The 25,433-nt window shown below is 44.0% G+C and overlaps 2 protein-coding genes across 11 annotated transcripts in view; both read right to left on the bottom strand.

The window, feature by feature from the left end:
- Positions 1-1,268, bottom strand: part of SLC38A6 (solute carrier family 38 member 6) — a 54,362-nt gene extending 53,094 nt beyond the window's left edge. For both annotated transcript variants that reach the window (XM_065065822.1, XM_065065825.1), the window contains exon 1: positions 345-1,268. The gene's annotated coding sequence lies outside the window, so the exon portion shown is untranslated. The remainder of the gene's footprint in view (positions 1-344) is intronic.
- A 183-nt stretch (positions 1,269-1,451) lies between these two features.
- MNAT1 (MNAT1 component of CDK activating kinase) overlaps positions 1,452-25,433 on the bottom strand; it is a 129,357-nt gene continuing 105,375 nt past the window's right edge. For all 9 annotated transcript variants that reach the window (XM_065065833.1, XM_065065831.1, XM_065065827.1 and 6 more), the window contains one exon: positions 1,452-1,933. In XM_065065833.1, the coding sequence (XP_064921905.1) occupies positions 1,673-1,933 (261 nt within the window). In that variant the 3' untranslated portion in view covers positions 1,452-1,672. The remainder of the gene's footprint in view (positions 1,934-25,433) is intronic.

The raw sequence follows: 25,433 nt of genomic DNA, 5'->3' as shown, positions 1-25,433 counted from the left end.
TGAGGGGAGACCTTATCGCTGTCTACAACTACCTGAAAGGAGGTTGGAGCGTGGAGGGGGTTGGTCTCTTCTCCCAAGTTGCAAGAGATGAAATGGCCTCAAGCTGCACCCGGGGAGGTTCAGATTGGGTATTAGGACAAAATTCTTCACAGAAAGGGTTGTTGGGCATTGGAACAGGCTGCCCAGGGCAGTGGTGGAGTCACCATCCCTGGAGGGGTTTAAAAGACGTTTAGATGAGGCTCTTACGGACGTGGTTCAGTACCAGAGTTGGGTTACAGTTGGACTTGATGATCTTGAGAGTCTCTTCAGAAAAAAAAGAGATCATCAGTGAGGTTTATCTTTACCCGTCTGGGTGGACCCAGAATCGCACAGACGCCTCCCGGTTGCGGCTGCTCCCTCCCAGGGTCCTGAGCTGAATCCCCAGAGTTCTGCTGCTGTCTTGTTTATCCTGGGACAAATAAATGGAGAAATGTCAGCTCTCGGGCCATACGGCTGAGGGGAAAGGCGGAAGGGCTGCAGGCAGAAAGCAGCGCTCGTCCCAGGACTAGAGGACAACACAAGCGCAAGCGTTTGAGTCTCTCACAGGCACCGCACGGGATTTCAGTCGAGGGCCAGGCCACCTGCCCTGGGCAGGGAGTGTAAACCTCACCTGTCGGCAACTATTCTGGGTGCAAACAACAGCACTTCAGAGAAACAGCAAAGGAAATTTTGGCGCTTCCCTCCACGTTCCCTAATAAAGGGAGCACCGAGCCTGGAAGAGACCTTATTCTTCTATTTATTACAACATAGAATATGTTCATTTAGTCCACTCCTCAGAGCAGTTTTCAACAACTATTAATGGGCGATCTGTAAAACGTGGTCCGGGCTTCACTCCTGAGCAGGTCCCCGTCTCCTGCAGTTTGTACACACGGGTGGCAAAGACCATCGTGCCACAGGGAGCCCATCTCTGCTGCCATTAGTCTACATCCCGCACCAAGGAGAGGGCAAGGAATTGGTAAAAGCAGATGATTGAGTGGCAAGTGCCACCCCAAAAGCCAGACAAAGGGATGTTCCTGCCAAAAGAAGCTCCTGAACACAACAGAAAAGTTGCAAACAGAGGTAAACGTGAAAAAAATGAAAGCAATTTTTCCTACTTTAACAACCTATATCAAGGCTTCTTAGATTCCTTCTACAGGAACCCAGTGGAAAGACTTTCAGCTAAAGATTTGTTTTCCAGACCAAGGTAAGAACCAAGTGACATCAGGATGGATCCCGCATAAGGGTCGTGTCAGCACAGTTCCAGGGCTTCTCATCTCCAGCTGGCAGGAGGGAAAACCCACTCGTCTGAACTGGGGAAACGAGTTTTATGGGAAGAAAACGTAGGCTTGAATATTGACACTAAATGTTATAATCAAAATGGTATTTAAATGCTTGTGCAAATAAAACCCTGCAATAAGAGTAAAACCACAAACTTTAATAAAAAAGCCTGGCTTTATTTAAAAAAAATTTACAAGTGTATTTCTTTAAACCTCAAACATACACAGCTGAGTTATTCACATCTTCCATTAGATGTGGCTTATTGCTTCAGCCTCCCTCAGCAAAGTGCCACATGACTAACGAGTTTCCCCCTCCACAAAAATGTACCTACCATTTTACAAAGCTCTCGTGCAGACGTCGTCTTTTTTTTTCCCCTTTAGCACTTAAACACAGCTGGTTTTACACAGGAAAGTGACTGCAGTTTAGCCTTTGTGCACATGGCAGCAATTTTACCCAACCTTTGCTGGCTTGATTTGCTTCTCGCTCGGCGCGGTGTCCCTCGATCCCAGGCTGCCGCTAACTGGGGTGCCAGAAAAGGCCACTGAACGCGTCCTGCAAGGCTCGGTGACAGGCAAGAGAAGAAGTGTAGCCCCCAGCAAGATCCTGCGGAGAGGCGGCTCGCACGTGGTTGAGATACCTAAACCAAAGACAAGCGTTATTTCAGGAGAGATATAAGCACATCAATCGCATGCGTAGTTCACAGTACAGTGAGGTCGAGGCTGTTTTTTGGGAGAAAGCAAGGAGATGGAGCTGCCTACTGCAAACAACTGTGAACACACAGTATGAAACTTGCATTAGTAAAAACAAAGATGATGCTGATGCACCTTCAGACAAGCTGCCCAACCAGTGGGCCAAAAAAACTTGACTCTTCACAGCAGGTTGCACAGAATTAAGCACACTCACTGGGTTGTATTTTCTGCGCTCACTCTGGAGGGCAGGTTGTGTTCCCCCCCTTTGGTAGCTTCTTCCAGTAACAATGACAAGAGGATGGACCAGATTCCTTTCAGTGGTGCCCAGTGACAGGGTGGGGGGCAACAGGCACAGACTGAAGCACAGGAGGAGGTTCCATCTGAACATGACTAGAAACTTCTCTGCTGTGAGGTGCCAGAGCCCTGGCCCAGGCTGCCCAGAGCGGATGTGGAGTCTCCTTCTCTGGAGACATTGAAACCCACCTGGACACCTTCCTGTGTGATCTGCTCTGGTGAACCTGCTTTAGCAGGTGGGTTGGACTGGATGATCCCCAGAGGTCCCTTCCAACACCAACCACGCTGTGATTCTGTGACAACACCACAAACTTCCCCACCCTCCCACTGGACTCAGAGGGTTTCAGTTCTGCCCGGTTGGCACCAGGCGCTCCCCAGAGCCGACTGTGCCGGTTGCAGGGCTGAACTTTTCTGCCCACAGGCTTATCTGTATCTGGAGCAAGTCCACTGGCACCAGGGAATTAGATCTAGAGGAGGCTGTTACCGACTTTTCGGCTAAAGAGGCCTCTAAACTTCATTAATTAAGCATCATCACCCACTTGCAGAGCCATCTGATTCTACACCAAACCAGCTGGACCGATGAGCTGACATTTGAGCACGTCACTGTGAGCAATTTGGTCCCTTCGCTCTATCCAAGGGCTCCGACCCAGCCCTGGGTGCCGAGAGATCCCACTCGAGGTGTTTTCTTGGGGGCTTGAATGGTTTCATTCAATGCTCTAGAGCTCTCGCACCTCACGTAAGACAGGTGAAAGACCCGATTCTCAGCTAGTTCTGCACCAAAACCCCACCAAACACAAAGACAGACAGCAGCCCAGTGCACACAGCACAACGACCGTCTCAAATTCGGAACAGCAGATAAAATACCGTAAATGAGAAGCGCTTTTCACAGCGGCCATGCGAGGCACTGAGCTGTTTTGATTCATCACTTGGTACATGTTGCTCCTGGGAAGGTTGAGTCATTCCACCTCTGGCTTGGCAATTCAAGCATAAACTTGCAAAACGCATACAGCCTTTTATGATGTTATCCCGAGAAACCTAAAACAGCTGCACTTTTGGCAGGAAAATACAGGACCACCAGTAAAATATCCAAAACAGTTGCATCTTTTAATTTATGACCGTACACTGTTTCCATAAAGAGTACATAAAACCGGTCAGATTTTATAGGTAAGACATAATAAACAGTCATACCCATTGATGCCATAAATGTGTAGAAAAAGAGGTTACTCAGAAATGATTAATTACAGTTTTAAAACTGTATTTCTTGCACCTAATAACCGCAATGCACAGACACGAGTGATTGCTCATGAGATGCTGAAGCTGAGACTGAGTTTAAGCCGGGCTCAGCTCGGGTGCTTTATACCGACCCGTGTTGGAGTCCACTCGCTGCTGGACACTGTTCCCATCAGCACGGGCACAGACATTAAACCAAAACCCCTTTTAATAGCATTTAGCGCAAAGGGGATCTGCAAACACAGCAGCAAAGCTGGTGCTGTCTCTTAATTTGCAAGGAGCCTGCAGAGAACTTCAGTTTTGTGGGAGAATGCGTTTCAGAGATCTTTTTAAAAATTTTTGTAAACGTTCTTATTATTTGTCCCTTAGTATTTTAGGAGGAAAATCTCATCCTTTCCAATGGCCTTTTACAACTGCATCGGGCAATAGGAGCTCCTTCCCCTGGCCAGGAATGACGAAGGGATACAGACAACGACACATAATTGCCTTCAAAACGCTGCTGTGGAACCACCTCCACCCTCCAACCCGGGGGGGCTTATAAAAATCAATTCCCATCTCGGATTTTACTCCTATCACGTTTTCATTGCGCAAACGTCATTTCCCACTCATGCACAGAACAGTCTGGAGAAAACAGGATTATTTTACATTTCTATACTAACAAAGGTTGGTTATGTGTTTTTTATTACTCTTTTTATCTTCCATTACTTATACCAGTGAAGGAGGGGGGCAAAGTCTATTGTTTCTCTTTTTTCAGGTCATTTGAAATCGGGGCATCATTTCTGTAAGAGGGCCTGATTTACAGCTATTACAGCATTTCTAGTTAATGGGTATGTGATCTCTGAAAGCCGTACAAACCCATCGCCAAAAAGGCTCAGGTCAACTTTTACTACAGCAAGTGCATTAATTCTCCTTAGTCCCGGCAAAACAAGCACGACGGGCTGTCAAGCGACGTCTTTCTCTTCTTGTTAAGTATCTGCATTTACTGCTCTTGACCCATTTAATTACTGTGGTACGCCAGGCAATTGCAAAGAATCTGCCACGCTGAAGCCGCACAATGAGAAGCGAATGTTCCGCCGGCTTTTCCCCAGCGATCCCCATCTGCGCCACCCAAATCCGGCCGTGCCCTTCGCAGGAGCATCTCTCTGAACAGGATTCCTGGGGTTTCTGGCACATCTTTTCACATCCACCTTTACACCAGCAGCAGGAAGAAGCGCTTGCCAAGTTTTATTTCCAATGAGTCGAGCTCCGTTAGGAGCTGGAGGTAATTGCTCTCACTAGTTAGCAAATTCCAGCGCGCTAGGTCTGTTTTTCATAGGTTTATTTTAAGTACCTGTAAATCTTATAAGCAGAAACCAGGAAAAAGAGGTTTGCTTTTTCTGGTGCTCGGTTTTTTAATGGAACTTGTTTTTACTGAGGGCAGCCCAAACTCTGAAGTTAAAAAAAGCCCGCACTATGTTTTTGAGCAGGGCTAAAGGGCTGTGTGTTCTCTGCCCCACGGTTTCCCCGTCGTGCCCAAACAAGCCCCTTCCCTCCTCTGCAGCCACTGGGTGTTGATCTTCCCCATCCACATCAGGTAAGACACATCGTATTTTGTTCTCCGCGAGCCTTCGGGGGCTCATTCCTGACCTTTAGTTTCTCATCACCACGCAGGAAAAAAAGCCTCCTGTTTTCAAGGAAAAAGGTGTAATTCACACTTAGTGCAGAGGCTCCCAGTCAAGCTGAGGGTGGGTTTCCTTCGTGACTTCACTTTTCTGAAGGCCAGGTCCCCATCACTTCATCAGGAAGGACTGGGACTGCTGGTGAATCACAGAATGTCAGGGATTGGAAGGGACCTCGAAAGCTCATCCAGTGCAATCCCCCCAATGGAGCAGGAACACCCAGATGAGGTTACACAGGAAGGTGTCCAGGCGGGTTGGAATGTCTGCACAGAAGGAGACTCCACAACCCCCTGGGCAGTCTGGTCCAGGCTCTGCCACCCTCACTGGGAAGAAGTTTCTTCTCAAATTTAAGTGGAACCTTTTGTGTTCCAGTTTTAACCCATTGCCCCTTGTCCTATCATTGGTTGTCATCAAGAAGAGCCTGGCTTCATCCTCCTGACACTCACCCTTTATACATCTGTAAACATTAATGAGGTGAAGTTCGGGTCCTGTGCCTTTCCAGCCCAGCACCACTTGGCATCGCCGGTTCCAGGATCTAGGGGACCCAACACCAGTTCATCAGATGGAAACACCCAAGACCACTGGGACACGGTCCCCTCCCTGCTCAACATGGCGGTCGAAATTCAGCAAAGGCTTCAGAAACAATCAGAAATGATGGAGAAAACAGCACGCTCAGACCACGCTAAAAAAAATTAAAATACAATCAAAAAATCCCAAAACATCCAACCAACAAGCCAAATAAACCCCCCAGGACTTCCCTCCACCCACCCAACTGGAAGTATCAGTGCTCGGGGTTATTTCACACAACCTTCCCCCGTCTACCTGAGACAAACACGCTCCCACTGGTATTTCTGCAGATGCATCAGCAGAGGAACATGTGGAGTGCTGTGTATTTGGCACACAGACTTTACTGGTTTTGATCTATTAGGTATTTTATGGAGGTGAAGAAAAGAAAAATCACTCACAAGTCGTTGACAAAAAAAAACCCATAATGTAATTCTATTCCACAGAATAGATTTACTGCTCATCTGATTATCTGCAGTATCCAAGACAGAAAATAATGGAGCAGACATTAGATCTGGGAAATTCTCCAGATTAATCATTTAAATAATAAATAGTGGTTGCATGAAAGCAAGCAAAATAGTACAGTCTGGAAAACTGTGTAAGGCAGTAGCAGACGCTGCATTCCTGAACCCTTCTGGAGACAGTATTTTCATTAGATTTACCAAGTCTCCAAGATGAGCTATCGATGCATTATTCAAAGTATTCTTGCAGAGATGGAGTTTTATCAGATGAGAACAGCACATAAGAAATTGGATTTTCTCTGGCCGGTTTTTTGGTGAGGAATGTGTGGTCTGGGTTACTCTATAGCCCCTGAGCAGGTAAAAACCAAGCTCCTCCAAGCAACGCTGGCTTTGTTTGAACCGGTTCTACCACGCAGTCAGTCCATGCAGCCAAAGCAGAATTTGGTTATAAAACGAGAGGAGTTCATTGCTGTTCTTCATTAAACAGCCCTGGGAAATTCATTTGGGAACAGGCTTTCGCTGGGTGTTATTCAAATACAGTGTGGCTCTCCCTCCCTCAGAGACCGTCCTGTCTAAGGCAGGACAAAATCACGACACATAAAGCCGCTACTCGAAGCAGTAGCTCAGAACAGCAATTCATCCTCTGTAGACCAGCCACAAGCCCTATTCCCAGCCCTCACAAGTCAAAAAGCAGCAGCTCGTCTATTTTAAGAGACACCCTTTGGGCACTCTCATCATATTCAGATCTTGAAAAACAAAAAAGCTATTACTGGTGTCCGGAATTCCCGCCGAACACCAGCCAGCACGGCCCGTTCCAACATCTAACGCAACCGCTACACAACTCGGCAAAGGCTCCTCACAAACCCAGCTCGTCCCCTCCTGTCGGCCTTGTCCCACGGCCAAGGTCACAATTCCAGCCCCCACGGCAGCGAGACACCCAGAGCAGCTCTGCTCCTCCAGGGAAACAACGACTAAATGGGAGAAATACATTTAACAGTTGAACGTGGAAAATCGATCCTCGGAAAGGAGTAGGTCCATGGCTGCCTCAAGGAACGAAGACATCATTTAGTTGATAAATACACTGTAACTGCTTTAATTTAATTTCAATGTGACCATGAAGTCAATAAAATAGACAGCAAGTTATCATGGTTTGGGGTCTGCTGGAAGCACCATCAAACGGGCAGCAAATGCAAGAGCAGAGTGGGGGTGGTGGTTGTTTTGGTGGCGGTTGTTGGTGGGGTTTGGTTGGTTGGTTGGTTGGTTGGTTGTTTTTGTGCGTACAATTGCAGCAATCAATGTGAATGTCAAGAAACTGCTAAGCATGACGAGGTCTCAACAGATCCCAAGTCAGACAGAAAGAGAATATATTTTTAACCAGATTATGTCACCTGTTAATCTTGCCGCAGCACAAGACCAAATACATCCCATAGTGCATGGGTACAAGGAAAAGTCCGTCAAAATCCACCACAATGCAGCTCTGGCTACAGAAGAACCTTTGACAACATTTCCAGGAGCCTGCTTCAATTGCTTGGAAACAAACATATCTGTATTTAAATGATGTTTGAGTATTTCTTCCCCCTTTACTTCAGAGGGAAACTTCAACCAACTTTCCAACAAGAGTTAAAGTCTTTGCAATAAATTCCTCAACATCAGATGCCTACTGACTCTAATGGGGCTCTATTGCAGTAATGATTTAAGAAAAAAATGCTTAATTTTGAGTTTGAGTTCACGGCTCCTAGAACTTTTATTTCTCAGTTTTAGGTCTTTTAAGGGAAGAACTCCGTTCTACCAGAAATAACTTTTCCCCGCAGAAAAGCCAAGAAACCTCCAACCCACCAAAATCAATAAAAGAAATCTGGGACCTCTAGTGATTCTTTTTAGCCTCTTCCATCTACTTTTTCTAGCAGCAATTTGTTTCAAACACAGTCAGAGCGTCTCTGGGCAGGAACACGTGTCAGCTGCGTGTGGTGAAAACGAAGTTCTTTAACATTAAAATAAAGCAGGTCTGCCACAGCTAAGACAGAACAGCACAGAAGTCTGCTACCAGACATTGAAGGAGGAAAAACATAAGTAAGATTAGCCATGAAACAGCTGTCTCTGATAAAGCCGGTCCTGGCTCCAAAGGTAGAAATCGGGGATGAATTATTCCCGTTTGTCTCCCGGCAGCACCTCGGGGCTCCTGTCCCGCTTCGCTCCGCACCCAACAGCTGCTGCAGGGACCAAGAAAAGAACCGCCGGAGCGTTTAACAGAAAGATTAAGGCACTTTTATTTGATGTTTCACATAAACTGCTTCCTCTTTTAATGGTGAAACGCATACATAAAGTGTAAGATATATCTAATTACCTGTACCAGGGATTTTATTACAAATTACCTATGACATTAGTGAGCACGGTAGTGAACCTGGCAGTAGAACAATCTCTAAATGCAAAGGCACCAAGAAACCATCCTTGGTGGGGAAAGACAATAATCAAAATTCCCCATGCTACTTTTCCTGAAAACTTCCTCTTTTTGTGATAAAATCCGGACTCCAGAGAACAAACATTTCCATGGAAAAGTCAATATATTGGGGGATGGAACAGAGGGAGATTTCCTTGTGACAGCTACGTCAAAATACATCATCAGTGCTCCTAAGTGAATGTGTCATTAAAACAAAAACACACCAAAAAAACCCCACAAACAAAAGAAAAAACACCGAGAAACACACACAACACCTTTTCTACTGCTAAAAAATAATTTAAAGAAATAAAAGTTTTAGAGAGCACCTGGTTCTCCAGCATTTTCCTAGTGCTTCAGTTCTGCTGCAGGACCACTTCATAAGCGTATCTGGAATTTGTATATACAAGTACCTTCTTTCTCTTTTACAAGTTCTAGTGCTCGATACAGAGCACAAAGTTCACAAGCCTGTGCTGACCATGCAGGGCTTAAAGATCCTGACTTAAGAACACTCATGGTCTTACCATCTGTTATCGCGTAATGTGATGTTCATTCCCCATTTCCCACTCCTGAAGACCCATCAATAAAACACTTTTCTCCTTTAGTTAATTCCTCTCCTTCTAAATCTGGTCTAATTTTAGTTTGTAGTTCTATCACTTGTACATGATCATGTTTTGAAGATTCGGCTACATTTCCGAATGGGAACTGTGCTGAGTTCCTGGCTCCCGTTGTTTTCAGCTCTAAGAGAGGGGAGCTCAGGTACTATCTGTTAGCCATTTTTCTGCTTTCTGTTGTAAGATCCCTCTTACATCGTGTGGGGTATAAACTGTTAATCTCCCCCCAAATATTACCTTCTTATCTTCCTCCACTAACAAAGCTGCTGCCACCGAAGCTTGTAGCACGTAGGCCATCCCCGGCTTACTGGATCTAATAATTTTGAATAATACCCTATGGGTTTCTTGCTTCCTGCCCAATCTTGGGTCAGTACTCCCTATGCAGTTTGGTTAGTTGTTTCTACAAAAAGCTGAAGCGGTCTCCCCACATCAGGTGAACTTAAAACAGGGCCAGTCATCAGAGAGTTCTTTAATACTCCCAAACATTCTTCATCTTTGTCACAGCAACTGGATGTGAGACCAGAATCAGTTCCCCACATTTATTTAATGCACAGACAACCATTTGCCTTTGGAGTAAGCAAGAAGCCGACGCTATTGCCTGAAGGTGAAAAAGCCCGGAGGAAAGAAGATCAAAGAAGAAGGAAAAAAGCCTTCTGCCCCACAGAAACCAACTGATATGATTTTAAAAGAAGGGGATGTTTTAAAGTGTAAAGGCAGGAAACTAATGATGGCAAATGTGTTATAAAATAAAGGAAGCTTTGCATTACTCTGACATCATTTGCATTTTCTCCATTTTCAGTCCTGCTGTGCACACAGGTTTCTGCAGGTACTGCCATAATGACAACTTATTTTCAGACAACTCCAGCCCCATTATATGGTCCTACCCAAGAAGGCACCAGCCTTGACAGAATTATTTCACATGGAGAAAGGCTATAGACTATATGACTATCCACTTAAAGCACTGTAGATGTGAAAACCACAGACTTAAAGCACTCGGAAATGGGACACAGGCCCCTGAAATGGCACAAGGTGACCTGTCCCCATCATCAAAGGAACTGCAAATCCAATTAACGCCTGTGGGCAACGTTAAAAGTGTGAACAAGTTAAATGAACCTCTTCTTTCCACTGAGGAGTTATGCAAGTTAGAGATGTACATATGACAAGAATTCATGTGTGTCAGTCCAGTGCATGTTTGATAAGCACATTTTTGCACCTCACGTGAGCCCAGGGTTCACCATGAGTGTCTGCAGATTTCCTTTGATAATAATCAAATGATATATTTAATCAGATTCTCTTAATATTTGATCAGACAGCATCGCTTCCAATGAGGTATAACAGTTTAAACCTTAGAAAATGTAAATACAGAGAGCAGCCATTCCTGTCTGTGCTGTAAATTCAGTGATTTGAGCTAACGCAGGAGATCTTGAATGCACCTTCAAAAGTTAAAGTCATGACAGAGAACATATTGTTTTGTTGGAGGTTTTTTAGTCTGAAAAAAAAAACAAAATTAAAAATGAAAATAAGCAAACTGAAGGTGCCAGCGTACACGATAATCCCCAATTGTCAGGCTTCAGAGATAGGAGGCATATTTTCAGCTGGTTTAAGTCAACATGGTCTATAGATTTCTGTGCTGTGACAGGGCAGATTTGAGACAACGATAATCTGAAAGTTCTCCCCATTTTAGCGAGTGACTGCCTGTTTTAAAATAAAAATGGGAAATGGAAAGCAGAACCTGCAAACACATTAATCCTTTGCAAGCAAAGGAAAACTAAAGGCTACACCATCTATTTTCGTTCACATGTTTCAACTGAATAAAGGATATTTTATAGAAGCTCTACGCTGACTTGTCTTCAGTTATTGGGGGGGCTTCCTCACATCCCACTTTCTCCCTAGTAATGTATTTAGTGGTTTTAATGGCACTATACATGTCAGTCAAGAACTACCACCCATGATGCTGTGAGTAGTTTGCTGGTTGTTGCTCACCGCACATCTCAGTACCGCATGTTCCCGCTGCCGTTTCCAAAATATGTGCCACCGCTATACATGCGGATGAATTTTATTTTCCCCTTCAAACTTAATGGATTTCTGCTTAAATTCTTTCCCCAATTACAGAATCACAGAATGTCAGGGATTGGAAGGGACCTGGAAAGCTCATCCAGTGCAATCCCCCCATGGAGCAGGAACACCCAGATGAGGTTACACAGGAAGGTGTCCAGGCAGGTTTGAATGTCTGCAGAGAAGGAGACTCCACAACCTCCCTGGGCAGCCTGGGCCAGTGTCTGTCACCCTCACTGAGAAGAAGTTTCTTCTCATATTTAAGTGGAACCTCCTGTGTACCCATTGCCCCTTGTCCTACCATTGGTTGTCACCGAGAAGAGCCTGGCTCCATCCTCCTGACACTCACCCTTTACATATTTATAACCATTAATGAGGTCACCCCCCAGTCTCCTCTTCTCCAAGCTCAAGAGCCCCAGCTCTCTCAGCCTCTCAGCCTTTCCTTACACATGAGATGCTCCACTCCATCATCTTCATGGTTCTCTTCCAGGGCAGCCATCCTCCCCCTCACCACCCCCCCATGATGAGATGTTCTCCCCCAGCTGACCCTCACCCTGCTGCACAAGGAGACCCTTCCCAAAGGGGTTTCCACCAGGAGGTTTTCACCCTACTTTGCACAGCGAAGCACCCACAGCTACAGCCCCTGAGGTCAATTCTGCTGCCTCTTGTTTTAGAGAGGAGCGGGCAGTGCAGAAGAGGCAGGTTTGCCACTGATGACACCAAGACCTCTGAGGACATCACCCCTCAAGTCTCCTCTTCTCCAGGCTCAAGAGCCCCAGCTCCCTCAGCCCTTCCTCATAAGGGAGATGCTCCACTCCCTTCATCAACAGCTGCTTGAATTCGTTATCCCCGCATACACAGCTGGTAACAAAAGGTTAATGTTTATTTCTGGAAACTTCGCTCACGGGAAGCCTTCGCTCAGCACCAGCGACTTCCGACACTCGTGCCCCTGCCGGCAGAGGCCTTGGGAGACGCGGGGGCACCTGGTCCCCCATTTGTCACCTTCCGAGGTCACCCGCCAGCTGTCTGTCCTCAGCCCCGCCACCGCGCCGGGGGCATTCTCCCTCGCTCAGGTTTCCAGGTCTGAACTTCCAGATCCAGTAAATCAATCGGCCGTCGCAGAAGCTGCTCAAGCAACTGCAAGGGAAGCGTTTTCGCACCCTTGAGCGGCCCCGCTGCGCGGCAAGGACACCGCAGCCCCGGCTGGAATCCGGCAAAGCGCTCGCGCTGCATGAGCGGGACAGATGACACTTGCGAGGACGGCAGAGCTGCAGCTACATTTAGTCCGTGACTAAATCAGGCTCCACTCGTACTTGACCCTGAGAAGAATGTCATTGAATGCAAGGGCCTCTTCTCGGCTATAATCACGCTTTTCTTTTCGTTTCAGTGGCTAAAAAGACTGTTAAGCCATCATTTCTGTGACTGCAAAGCAGCCCCCTCTTTAACATGTCACTGATGTGTTCTGGCATGGATCTTTCTTCAAATTTCTCATCTTTCCCCCTGTCCTCCACCTCCACTCTTCCTCCTACATGCTACATTTAGGACAAAGGTCACCAGAAGAACATGGGTATGTTTAAATAATTATTATTACTCTGAGGAAGTTAACCATTGTTTTCTGTCTTACTACCCGAGTCAGGATTGTTTTCACAGTCCTTTTTTTTTTTACGGATAAGGTCAGTTCAGTCTTAAAGAAATCTTAAAGAAATTCCACGGCTGGGGAACCTTTCTGTGGGTTTGGCTGCCGGGAATACAGCAGCTCTTCTGCAGGCAGAGAGAGGCAACACAACTTTTATCCTGAAAGACAGTTATTTTGGACACACAAATTATTCTTCTGGGACAAAAGCTCCCTGCTGTTCTTACTCTCTGCCTTTTCCTCTGACTTGCACACAGCCCACTGGGTACCACAAATCCCCCGGTGTGTGGCAAACAATCCATATTGATGGATTAGGACTCTGGGCGAACTACATGAGATTCCTCCTGGACCAGCTCCTATGGACTTCATAGAGCTGTGAAGTAACCAGAGCCCTTTCTGAGCAGAGCGCTCAGGCAGAAACACCTATAGAAAGAGGAGGGAGACACGCAGAGACTCTTTTTCCCCCTTTTCAGTATAATTTTGCTTGATGTGTAGTTCTGTGCCAACAGACCACAAGGATGGTCACGGCCACACCACAACTGCAGAGTACAGGAGTGTCTGCAACAGGTATAACCTCCTCCACCCCTACACCCCCCCAAGTTTGCCTCCTCCATCTACCTGCCCTGGTGCTCGGCTCAAAAATGCCACCACAGGGCACTGACCTCAGTGGGAACAATGAGGCCGGACCTGAGCAGCAAGAAACATCATCATCTCCCCCAGCATAAAGATCAGGAGAATAACACCAGAAATGCATTTACCACGGCCACAGGCTTTGCCCCCAAAGCACTTCTGATGGAAAAAACATCATCTGAATAAAGAAAAACCTGTATACAACCTCAGCTTTGAAAATATTGTCTCTCCAGGTCATTCAGTCTATTCTGTTTTCACTGTGACGCAGCATCCTCTGCTCTGACAGAGCAGCAAGGAATTCACGTCGTACGGTAATTCCAGTTTAATGACTCAAACACAACAGCACAAGATGCACAAGAATTTCTAGAGGGTTTTTAACCTCTGATACTGATCAGATAAGTAAGCTGCCAAACCTAATAATTATCTCAAATGAATAACTTGCTCTGTGCTTGTACTTAATCATTTGAGATAATAAGAACCCAAAGCTATTTTCTTTAGGCAGTATTTGAAAAGCATAGCTGTCGAAAGCAAAAAGACTGCAGTTTGAATGACACTATGTAAGGAAGATGAGACTGTTCAGGTCAAAAGAAAGTGGAAAAAACCAGCCTGCCTGGTATCACAGCTGACTAATGCTCTAATGCATTAGACCCTCAGCTTCTTCAGGTACTAGGTGCTGCTGCTCAGGTCAGCGTTTCGGTCTGGTGTTGAGGATCAGGTTTACAGCGCTCAGCCACGCCGGCATCTGCTCCTCAGGAAGGCCTGGAAGAGGTGGGATGGAGAAAAGAGGCGGCAGGAGCAAGGGGTGAGGGTTCCTCCCCAAAACCCCGGCTGGGCTAAGAATTAGAAGCACCTGCCCAAGTCCTGGGCAGCCTTTTGGGTTGAGCTCTGCAAGCCCAACCTGCAAAGGGACCACTTGGTATGCCAGAGCAAAGACAGAGGTGGATGGAGAGGGGAACAAGTTAACTCTGTTCTCTTGTAAATAATTTTACAGGGGAATGGAGGAAAAATTAACACTCCTTCAATCCTAAACACTTTCCTCCTATCTGTCAACATATGGTAGTAAGTATTATTATTTGGCTTAAATATGAAGTATCATCAAGCCTATTTTTCTACTTTAACAGTTTGACATTTCTATTGTGAAATCTGGGTGTAATTCTCTGGATTTTATTGTCCTTCTCTATTGTGCCCTGGTGGAATCTCTAGAGGGGAAGAAGCAGTGATGACGGGAGATTTCCATTTTACTCTTCTAAAAAGACAATGAATTCAGTGTCTAAATACAATAATATTTTATTATAATTTCTGTTAAATTATTTTTTATTTGCTGCTGCTTTCAGTCGAATACAATTTCCTGAAGCAGCCAGAGCACAGATATCGAAGCAGAAATGAGCTGAGTTGGGCAGAATCCCTTTGTTTCACCTGGGGGAGAACGGTGCTAACAGAGTTGTCCCAGAGAAGTGACACCCAAAATGACTTGGGTTCTCCATGGATTATCTGTATAACAACTTGACCCACCTTGCAAACTGCATCCTCGATGAACATACCCAAAGAAGCTGTGCCTATTGATGGAATCGATTCTGAAACCCTCTGCTTTTTCAAATGTTCACAAAGAGTGCCCAGCAATTAGGGGGGAGTTAGTAATAAATAATGACATTTAACAAATTATCTGGTGATTCCCCGCTGAGGAGAGAACTCACATTAACACTAGGTGGCAGAAGGCTCTGTCACATCGAAGACACCTGCAAACAGATACACTCATAGATGTCCACCGCCAATTTTTTAAAAAGCTAAGGGGAAAACAGCTGAAAGCAAAATAGCTATAAAACACAGTTTTCCACCCATTCTTCCAGTTCTAATTCTGCTCTGATATCTTTATTGCACATCAGTTCACTGTTCAAAAGATCGCTGGCTGTCCCTAAATCTGAATACACCTGCTAACCTTGAACCTTAAATCATCTCTTATTCAACTCAAGTGACACGCTGTATGTGACGGGTGATTCTATTAAGCTTTAAGTAAAAGAGAGAATTCACAGTTTAAAGAAATGAGTGGTCATTAAAGCAAATACACATTAAAAACATACACTGTTAGTTACCTTGAAAGATACTTAAAACTGAGCTTGGAGTGCTATAGCCAGCACAATTCTGCAGAGGAAAGAAAACCAACATCCTAGAAACAAATCATTCAAAACTGCTCCAGACTCACAGTGGAAGAGATCTCCTAAAAATGGCACCTCACCGAGATGCATTTTCAGGTGGTACTTTCATAATTACATACAAAATTCCATGGTGTCAACTGGTTTCTTCCAGTTTTATGTATTTAACCCTTTAAAAAGCGTTTATGCTTGATTGTATTCTGGTCAATCTCTTTTAAACTGCGCTTTAAGTTTCTCTCTCATCTAATCTAAATCCAATATATGTAAGGGAACAAACATTTTTATTTCTGGTTAAAAAAGGCAGGTGAAGAAATACCAGCAAACACAACTAAAAGGTGGTGAAGCATTTGCTGCGTGGGCTGTAACCTGGACAGAAAATAAAGCAAAGAGCAATGTCAGGTGTAAGGAGAAAGCCATAAGCAATGAGAGGAAAAGTAGAAAACAACCTATATCTAGATGTTGAAAAACAAAAAAGGGACGGTGAGAGAAGGACACACAATTTCCTTAGATAAATAAGTTAGAGTTGACAGCAAAGATTTCTTCCAGATCATTGTGGCTTCAGTAACGTGCCAACCAGTAATGTCCCAGATTGACACTGCTTGTGGGTTGGGTTCTACAAGTGTCGCTGGTGCCAACCAAGAGCTCAGTGCCCTGTGCTGGGTTATTTTGCACCTCTAGACACGGCGGCTCTTTGTGTTTAAATATAGTATATTTTATCATTCGCAGTTGTCAGCAGTGGAAATTGTCGTCTAAGCAGTAAAAGATGCTGTTGAAGAAACAGGAGGGATTGGCTAGAAAGTAAAAATTACTTTGGCTGTGACAACTCACCTCGCTGCCCATTTGGAGGGTAAGGGATCAAGCCACCCATTGCAAATCGCTGCCCGAGAGTCAGAAAAATCAATAGTAGGTAGGAAAGCCCACTTGCCAAGGGTACAGCCGCTGCCAGCAGATTATTAATGTATGTCTGCATTCTTTAACGTTTCCTAAGAAGCAACTATGTTAACTGAAAAGGTGCGACATGTCACCAGCCCTTCTCTTCTCTCCTCTTCATTTTCTCTCTATATTAAAACCTTGGCTACCAAAGAAAACAATCACGTTTCACCTCATCTTTTCCCAGCTTTTCTGAAGTTCAGTTCCTGCTCTATAGCAATATATACAGCCTAAGTACTATCCCTGACAAGCTGTTTGACAGCCCTAAGTTGCACATCTATTTTACTCCCTGGGCTTTGGAGTTGCTCGGGCTCAGATGGGAAATGGAGGCCAATTAAAATAAACACAGACAATATCAATGAATTCTTCAGGAACACATAAGACAAGCAAAATGAAACACTACTGGCTTTTGCCCACAATTAGAGTTGAGCCCATCTCGCAGGCTGAATGCTCTGGCGCAGGTCCAGAAAGACACTTAAGCACATGTCTTATTTTAAGCATGCGAGTAGTCTCATTGATTTTTCACTCATGCCAGTAAGAATATTCAATGCGCTTAAAGTTAAGCGCATTGTTAAGTGCCTTCCTGGACCAAGGCCAGGCTATTTAGCCCTTGCCAGAGTTAGTCTGCAGATTATTTACCGTTATTTTAACTTCTCACGACTTTCTTTGAGATAAAGTTTTATGGTGTATGGAAATATTTCATTCATCGAGTATCGTTCGAGCAACGACTGGTTTACAGCAACCGTCAGGGAAGCAGTGTTTTTCCCCTTCCCACATCTTCTGAAGCAGTAACTGGAAGGATTATCAAGACACATAAGCAAATATACCAATAAAGAAAATCAGTTTTGAAAGGGAAGCCAGCAGTCTGACTGATCTGGAAAGCAAAACTAGCGCCACACTGAAAAGCTGAGAGACATCTATTTTCAGTGAAAACTAATATATTTGCCGATATCCCATTCCAATACCAAGTCAAGCACAGCAACTTTGAAAAACAAGCTAATTGTTGACTGAAATGAATTATCACAATAAGCACGTATTCAAGGCCATTTTTCCTTCTTCCTTTTACATCAACTTGAATACAAAATTCAAGACCTGTTAGTGCTTCCTGAGGATGATCTCACCACATCAGAGCACTTTATAGAGATCAAAGGCACAACAAGCACAATTGCTTTTCGCTACAAAAAGCAGCAAATGTCATTCACTTTGCTACAGAAAATTGGATAATTTTCTGGTTGGCATTTTGCAAGTTCAGTATTGTACCCTGAATAAGAACTAGAAAAGGAGTTTAACATAAGGAAAGCCGTGCTGGGTCAGACCAAAGCTGTCTCCACCACAGGAGCAGACAAGGGAGCGCAAGGGACCAGCAGGACAATATCACAATTTGCTCCTATTTTATGCAAAAGACGTAAGTTTTTACTTCAGTATTTGATTCTCCCTGGGAAGTTTAAACTCAGTAGTGAAAGGCTGTCATTGACAGGGCAACGTATGAACAGAAAGCCAATTTAAAACTAGATCACCTCTTTGAAACCTCAGGTTGACTCACAGCTGTTCCTCATCACACCTCACACCAATGCAGCTTCACTCATTCCATGTTACCAAGCCCACACTTCAGAAACAGGTGGACTGCCCTCATGGACAACCTCTGAGACCTCTCCAAAAAGTAATTGAGAAGAATAAGGTATCCTGAAAACAAATTGACACCTTCTAGTGGGTTCTGGTTTAGACGTTCTCAATTTGAAAGGAATAATCTTTTTTAAAATTTATCTAGAGTTATTTTACATATCTTGACGCTGAGATTATTTTATGAATTTTTCTCATCTTGTCATGCAGAGTCGGAGCAGAAGGACATAAAGGCCACAGAGCAGAGAAGCGCTGAGGCTGGAAGGCACATCTGGAGACCACCCAGTCCAGCCCCCTGCTCAAAGCAGGGTCAGGCAAGCACGTTTTGAACACCCTCAAGGAGGAAGATTTCATAAACTCTCTGGACAACCTGTTCCAGTGTCTCACCTGCCTCACAGGAAACACATTTTAATGGAATTTTCTGTATTTCATTTTGCCTCTTGTCTTCTCACCGGGCACCACTGAGAAAAGTCTGGCTCTATCCCCTTCGCTCTCTGCCCTCCATCAGGTACTTAAACACACTGACAAGATTCTTCTGAGCCTTTCCTTCTCCAGATGAAGCAGTTCCAGGTCCCTCAATCTCACCTCACACAACAGATTCCCCAAGTCCTTACTGCAGTGTGTCCATGTCTCTTGCACTGGGGAGCCCAGGACTGGACCCAGTGCTCCAGATGTGTTTCTCACCAGTGTTGAGCAGAAGGGAATCACAGAATCATAGAATAGTTTGGGCGGGAAGGGACCTTCCCAGCTCATCCAGTGCCACCCCTGCCATGAGCAGGGACATCTTCACCAACTCAGGTTGCTCAGAGCCCCATCCAGCCTGGCCTGGGATGTCTCCAGGGATGGTTCATCCACCACCTCTCTGGCCAACCTGGGCCAGGCTCTCACCACCCTCAGGGCCAAAAATTTCTTCCTCATGTCCAGCCTGAATCTCGCCTCCTTCCATTTGAAACCATCACCCCTTGTCCTACTGCAACAGGATCATCTCCCTCAACCCGCTGCTAGCGTTCTGCCTTGAGGCTGTTGGCCTTTTTCCCCACAAGGACACGTTGGTGGCTCCTGGTCAGCTCGGTGTGCTCCAAGGCCTTCTGTGCAAAGCTGCTTTCCAGCTGCTCGGTCCCCAGCCTGTACTGGTGCACAAGGTTATTCCTCCCCAGGTGCAGGACTTGGCATTTCTCTTTGCTGAACTTCACTAAATTGCTGTCAGACCATTTCTCCAGCCTGTCAAGGTCCCTCTGAAGGGCAGCAAAGCCATCTGGTGCACGAGCTGCTCCTCTGAACTTTATATCACCGGCAAACTTGCTGAGGGTGCGCTCGTTCCCATCAGGGTGAGCAGCACTGGTCCCAGCATTGACCCCTGGGTACACCACTTGGTCCTGTTTTGCTTTGAAATCCGCAACACATCACAGGTATATTAACATCTCTAGGCTATATAGGTTTAACTAGTTCTCATGTTTAAATTAAGATGGTTAAATGAGCGCAATATTCTAACACATGCCAGAACCAAATCTGCTTCCGAACACTACTTGCTGTCTTAACTCATTATTAAAAGTTAATTTCCTTTAAGAATAGTTCAAAAATAATTTACAACTTTGGAGGGAAAGAAACTTCTTTTTGAACTGCTTTAGTATGTAAGTGGACTTCAAGAAATTATTTCTGTGGACAAAACTGCACAAGAGCAACAAGAAAGCTGTATTCCAGAGCTGGGATTATAGCCAGCTTACGATGGAAAAACATTGAATGCTTATGGCATAATTATAATGCTACAGCATTTGCTGCCAGAATTACAACAATTTTTCTTAACATTATGCCCTAAATAGAATGTTGTTTGGCTAAACTGAAAGTACTCTCCAAGAAATGTGAAAAAAGAAACTTAACAAGATTCCAAATCTAAATTATGAATACCAAGGGCTTGTTTTAATAAAAGCACATTTAGTGGCTGAATAAAGTTTCTCAAAACATTATTTTAAGGATAATGCATGCCTGATGTCCAAAAGAGTGTCACATGAGATTTCATCATCGGCTCCTGTAAACTAACCTCAAATCTAGCCAAACGCAACTGTGATCAATATTGTGTCAATCAGAAAACATCTGGGTTTTAAGGCACCAAAATCAGACGCAAGGATGAGGAAAAAGTTGGAATCCACAAACTGAGTTGTGTTCTTCGCCACTGAAAAGTCTGGAACAGTTATACTGACAGGTAGAAGCCAAAAGAAGGAAAAGGTTTGCTAGTATTGCCACATTTAGCAAGAAGAGAGTCAAGTGCAGGAGAAATAAAAGCAAGCTAGTTTGTTACTGTTGTGTGTTATTTTTGCTTTTGAAGATCAAATCCTCTATACTTCAGGCAGTTTGGAGCACGGACTGTTCCTCCACACCCCTCTAAATCACTGTACAGGGTCTAGTATGATGGAATTGCATTATTATATGTTCACAGGCACTTCTGTAAAGCAAACAGCAGCAATAAATAACAAAAAAACCAACCACATAAAATATAAACACACTCAGATTTAGCAACACTCTTGAAAAAGCTGTAAGAGTTAAACAGTAAGACCCAAAAGGCTGGCTATACATAGTAGCCTTGTTCTATTATACAAAAGGACATGGGGAACAGATTCTACCTTCAGTGTGGAGAGAAGAGTGGGGGGAGAGAAAAGAAAACAAACACACACACGCTGATCACCTTGCATGCCTTAATTAATCTGCTCTGGTGAACCTGCTTTAGCAGGTGGGTTGGACTGGATGATCTCCAGAGGTCCCTTCAACCCCAACCAGTCTGTAATCAATGGCAACCTTCTGTCATAGGACAAACGACATAGACCAAGTTCTTCCAGGATGAAAGTAGTAGATGCCATTTATTGCCACCAGTGCATTTTTATACAGTTTTACCAATTCATGTGTCTCTTCACTATTGGTTACAAGTTACAGCAGTAACATCTCATTGGCTAATTTTGCTATCATCAATGTTACTCTTCTACTCCCTTCTCTTTCACAGGTACATCCTCAACATCTCCGGATACTCCTTTACTCCCATCTTTCTCACAGGTAGGCCTTCATATCTTCAAGGCTAATTTCTGTTCCCATGCCCTCCGTCAGGGAATCCACGGACCCACCATAGTCCCCCACAACCTTCCTCAGCCCTGATGGCGTAAAGGGCTCATCCACCAAACAGAAACCTAATATTTGCCAGCCAGGAAGGTCTTCTAGCTTGTAAAAGCCTTAGTTTTTGGAAAAGCTTTACCTTTGTTCTGCTGCAACATGCGACCACCTGTAGTACTTCCCGGACAGGGGGGATACAGTCTGGTTACCCAGTTTCACTACAGATGAACTTCAATATTAATACATCACAGAGACAGAGACCCTTTTAATCACAGAACAGATGTTCTGTTGGGCATGCGGAATGTTCGCATGAATGTGTCCAGGCATGAATATGCACGTGCTGCTCACCCATCACAACCTCAGAAGATATAGAATAAAAACTTGCCTACATCAATCCCTTTTTATTATTTATCTTATCATTTCTTGGCAACAATACTTATCATGTGTGGAAAAACCCACAAGCTAAAACCAGAAACTGATGGAGCAAAAGGTGTCGGAGCGCAAAAAATGGGGAGTTTTATTCCTCAAAACAATAAGCTCTACCCTGACAGCCTTGCTGGCTCCTTCTCCACTGACAGGAAATTTCTGTAGAAGAATCATGTGGTGCTGGAACACAAAACTGCAAAGCTTCAAACACGAGACAGGCTGCAGTCCTGACCTCCCCTTCGCCTTCCAAATCCTAGAAACTTAATATGTGACAGAAACCTGTTGACTTCGACAGGGTCTAAATTATACCAATATGAAGTCAAAGAAGCAGAAGAGCTAAAATTGGCACTAAAATTCACTGCTTCATAGTCTCCTGAAAGTCTGTATCTTCACAAAAACAGGCAGAAAATCCTAGAGGAGCACAGAAGGGCAAAGGATTTATGAGGTCTGGGAATCCCAAAACAAAGATGCAGCTGAGCTAGTTGAGTTTATTATTGTATCTCTGAAAGCTTAAATAAAGCTTGTTTGCCTTTTGAATGTAAAAATAAAGCACAAAAAGCACCTAGTAGAAAAGCCCTGTGTCCATCCTGTCCTTTGGGCATGTTTCCCTCCCCATCCCTGAAAAGCTGTCTGGCATTTGACACAATTTGGAGGAAGAATCTTCTCCCCTGGCGAAGTCAATTAACTTCCATGTATTTGTATCATCTGTCAGAGCCCAATCTGCTATCTTCTTCATGTCTGACACAAGCTACACCTACTTGACAGATCAAACAGGTTTTAAAGAAATGACTGTTGTTTAAAGGGAAGTTCCATGGCTACATCGAGTCAAAAAGCTGCAAGACAAGAGGTGAGTGATTATTATATTAGTACATGAAACACTCTCCTAGAATACTGAAATACAGGAATTTCAGAAACAGTGTGGCCCACTGCTTTAACATAGAGCCACATAAACAGGTATATGCATGTTTGTGCACAAACACGATGTTAAAACCAAGCTTTTTTCTGGTTTTTTTTAAGCTTACATAAAATATCAGTGCTTTATGCTGCACCATACAATTGGATGCCATTAGATTACATGTCATGCCATCCTTTGGCAGCATTAAGCCGAGTGCCAGATCTCATCACATTTTATGGTCACTGTAACTTAAGTCCAAAATCATTTCCCATTAGCCCAAATTTAATCTTTGTGTTTGTTGTACATCAATGTATAAACCTCCAAATTACGGGCCGCAGAGAAAGATAATGTATCCAGTGTGCTTAATGCAGTTCTTCATGTTAAAATGTACATGAACAGGTAGCAGCGTGGTTGGTAATGCAGGTGTCCAAAAACTCCATCAAAATGTGTTTTATCTTAATTGACTCTTAAAAGCAATGGGACCAGTACGGCAGCTCTCCCAGATGGTGGCTGGGAACCGGGAGCACTCACTGGATGCGTAAGTGGGAAACAACATCAGGGTCTCTGTGGACATCTATAATTCTCCATTTTTAAGTCTCTGAGCAGCACAGAAGAGCCTATCACAGAATTAAAAATAAAATTTAAAAAGTAACTTTTATTTGGGCATCAACATGGACCTACCCTGAAGTAAAAACTCTATTCTACTCACCAAAGGCACTCTTGACATTCTGGTGAGAAAGAAGGTTTGGACATATAAAATTACTCACAGAATAAAGCTAAATTTCTAGCAAGTTGCTAATAATTTCAGGTGAGTTTGTCCAGCGCAGCACATCACATCTGACAAGCTGCTCACGTGATTTAAGGGAAGAGAGCAAAGGGCCGTATTGATTTCTCCCATCAGCAGGACGAGCACTCTGCTAAGTTGACTTTAAAAAGCTACACAGGAGTATTGCATTATCTGCCACACCAGTGCTAAGGAGGTTTCCTTCAATAATGTTTCAGCACATAAATCTACTATGGACTAACGGGATGCCCTTCGTGCCCGAGAACTTCTTGTAGTACAAAGGTTCTGTCAGCTGGAGAACATGCAAGCCCAAGCTGCCCTAGGAGCACTCAGACGTAGCCCTCACACACACTTTACAACAGGTGTAGCTTTACACAATTTCCCCATCTCTCTTTACAGAGGTTAAAGCTGCATCAATGCAAACTCCTCACTTTTTGTATACAAAGCGTATTCAATTTTTTTAAGGGGAAAAAAATAATTGGTAGTATTTCCACAGGAATTCTCTGGCTTTTCTTCCTCAGTTAGTTATCTTTTTGCATCAGTTATTTTTACACTAGTGTGCAAAAGCTCCCACTATTTGCTCTGTCCATTTACTGCACCGCTGCAGAATATATTCCACACTGAGCTACAGATTTGATCCCTAAAACTGGTCTCAAATTTATTCACCCCAAGAATTAACACATCCCTCAGTGACTCAACAAAAACTTGAAGATCAAGCTCATCTTTAGGTTTACAACAAAAATAAGTAGTAATTGCTTTTTTCATAAAGAACCACATTCAAATTAGTTTCACAGGTACTACATCAAAAAATATTGAAGCACTATTTACACTGATAGATCTCAAGAAGTAAATGTAAATGGGGATTCATCACCCGATGAGGTATTTTCCCTGCAGGGATCTCATTTTATCCCAGGGATACTCAACAACTTTCATCTCTGATTTAAAAGCAAATATAAAAGTCACTCCTTGTAAAACGCACAGCTGTCAAAAAATCCGAGGGGGCTGGGAAATAGATAAATTACTCAGGCTAATCTGTAGCACTTATTAATACAGACTTCTTCCAACTAGAGACAGCTTAATAGCAAAGGTCATGCAGCTCGGAGCAGAGAACACAGGTCACACAAGACACAGCACGACATACAGTAATAAATACTGGAAATAACGTCGAGATAATGGTGGCAAACTTACAAAATGTGTGCTCTGGCTACGTCTGTAATAATATCAAGCAGGGGAGTGGGGAGGTTAAAAAAGAAAAAGATTTACATATGAAGCCAAACTCCAAAGGTATTTTGGCGCTTAACAGCCTTTGAGGAGTTTAGTCTAGCTGACTTAAAGGCTGTGGAGGACTCTGACACAATCAGATCTGCTCCTTCTCTCTGCGTGGTCTCGTCCTTTGCAACTCTGCTCCTTTTATATTAACACCGTGTTTCCAACACCCTTCCTCCCCTAGTCTGATTATCCTAAACTAATATGTGTTTTTCATCCATTCAGAGCCTACAGTTCATCAAAACCAGCACCACAGAGTCTTCATTCAACTAGTTGCTCTAGAAAATGTTACTTTTGTCTATTCAACATTCAACCTGTTTTGGGGGATTTTTTTCCCTGCAGGAAGTTCTCTGAGCTTTAGCGTCTCTCTGCTGGAGTGAAACACTTATCTTCAGCTGGAGGTGCTAAAGCAATCGACACACCGACATGCCTGTAGAAACACCTAATAATACAACAGCAATAACAACAAGGAGTTATTGCACTGTAAATGTGAAATGATATATATATATAATGATATATGCATACACACACATGCACACACACTATATAATAATATCATTCCAGCACAGAGTACACCCTCAAAACAGTTATTCTTAATGCCCTAATTCCCACCTTTTGTATTGGAAGAAAGATTCTTCAGCACTTTGCAAGAAGCAGAGAGTTTTTGGGAGCTCCCATTCCCCCACCATGTGGCAGCTCCTCATCTGG

This window comes from Columba livia, chromosome 5, assembly GCF_036013475.1.
Source record: "Columba livia isolate bColLiv1 breed racing homer chromosome 5, bColLiv1.pat.W.v2, whole genome shotgun sequence".
Lineage (NCBI taxonomy): Eukaryota > Metazoa > Chordata > Aves > Columbiformes > Columbidae > Columba > Columba livia.
The sequence above is the reverse complement of the archived record's forward strand: the minus strand, read 5'-3'. Positions and strand labels throughout refer to the sequence as shown.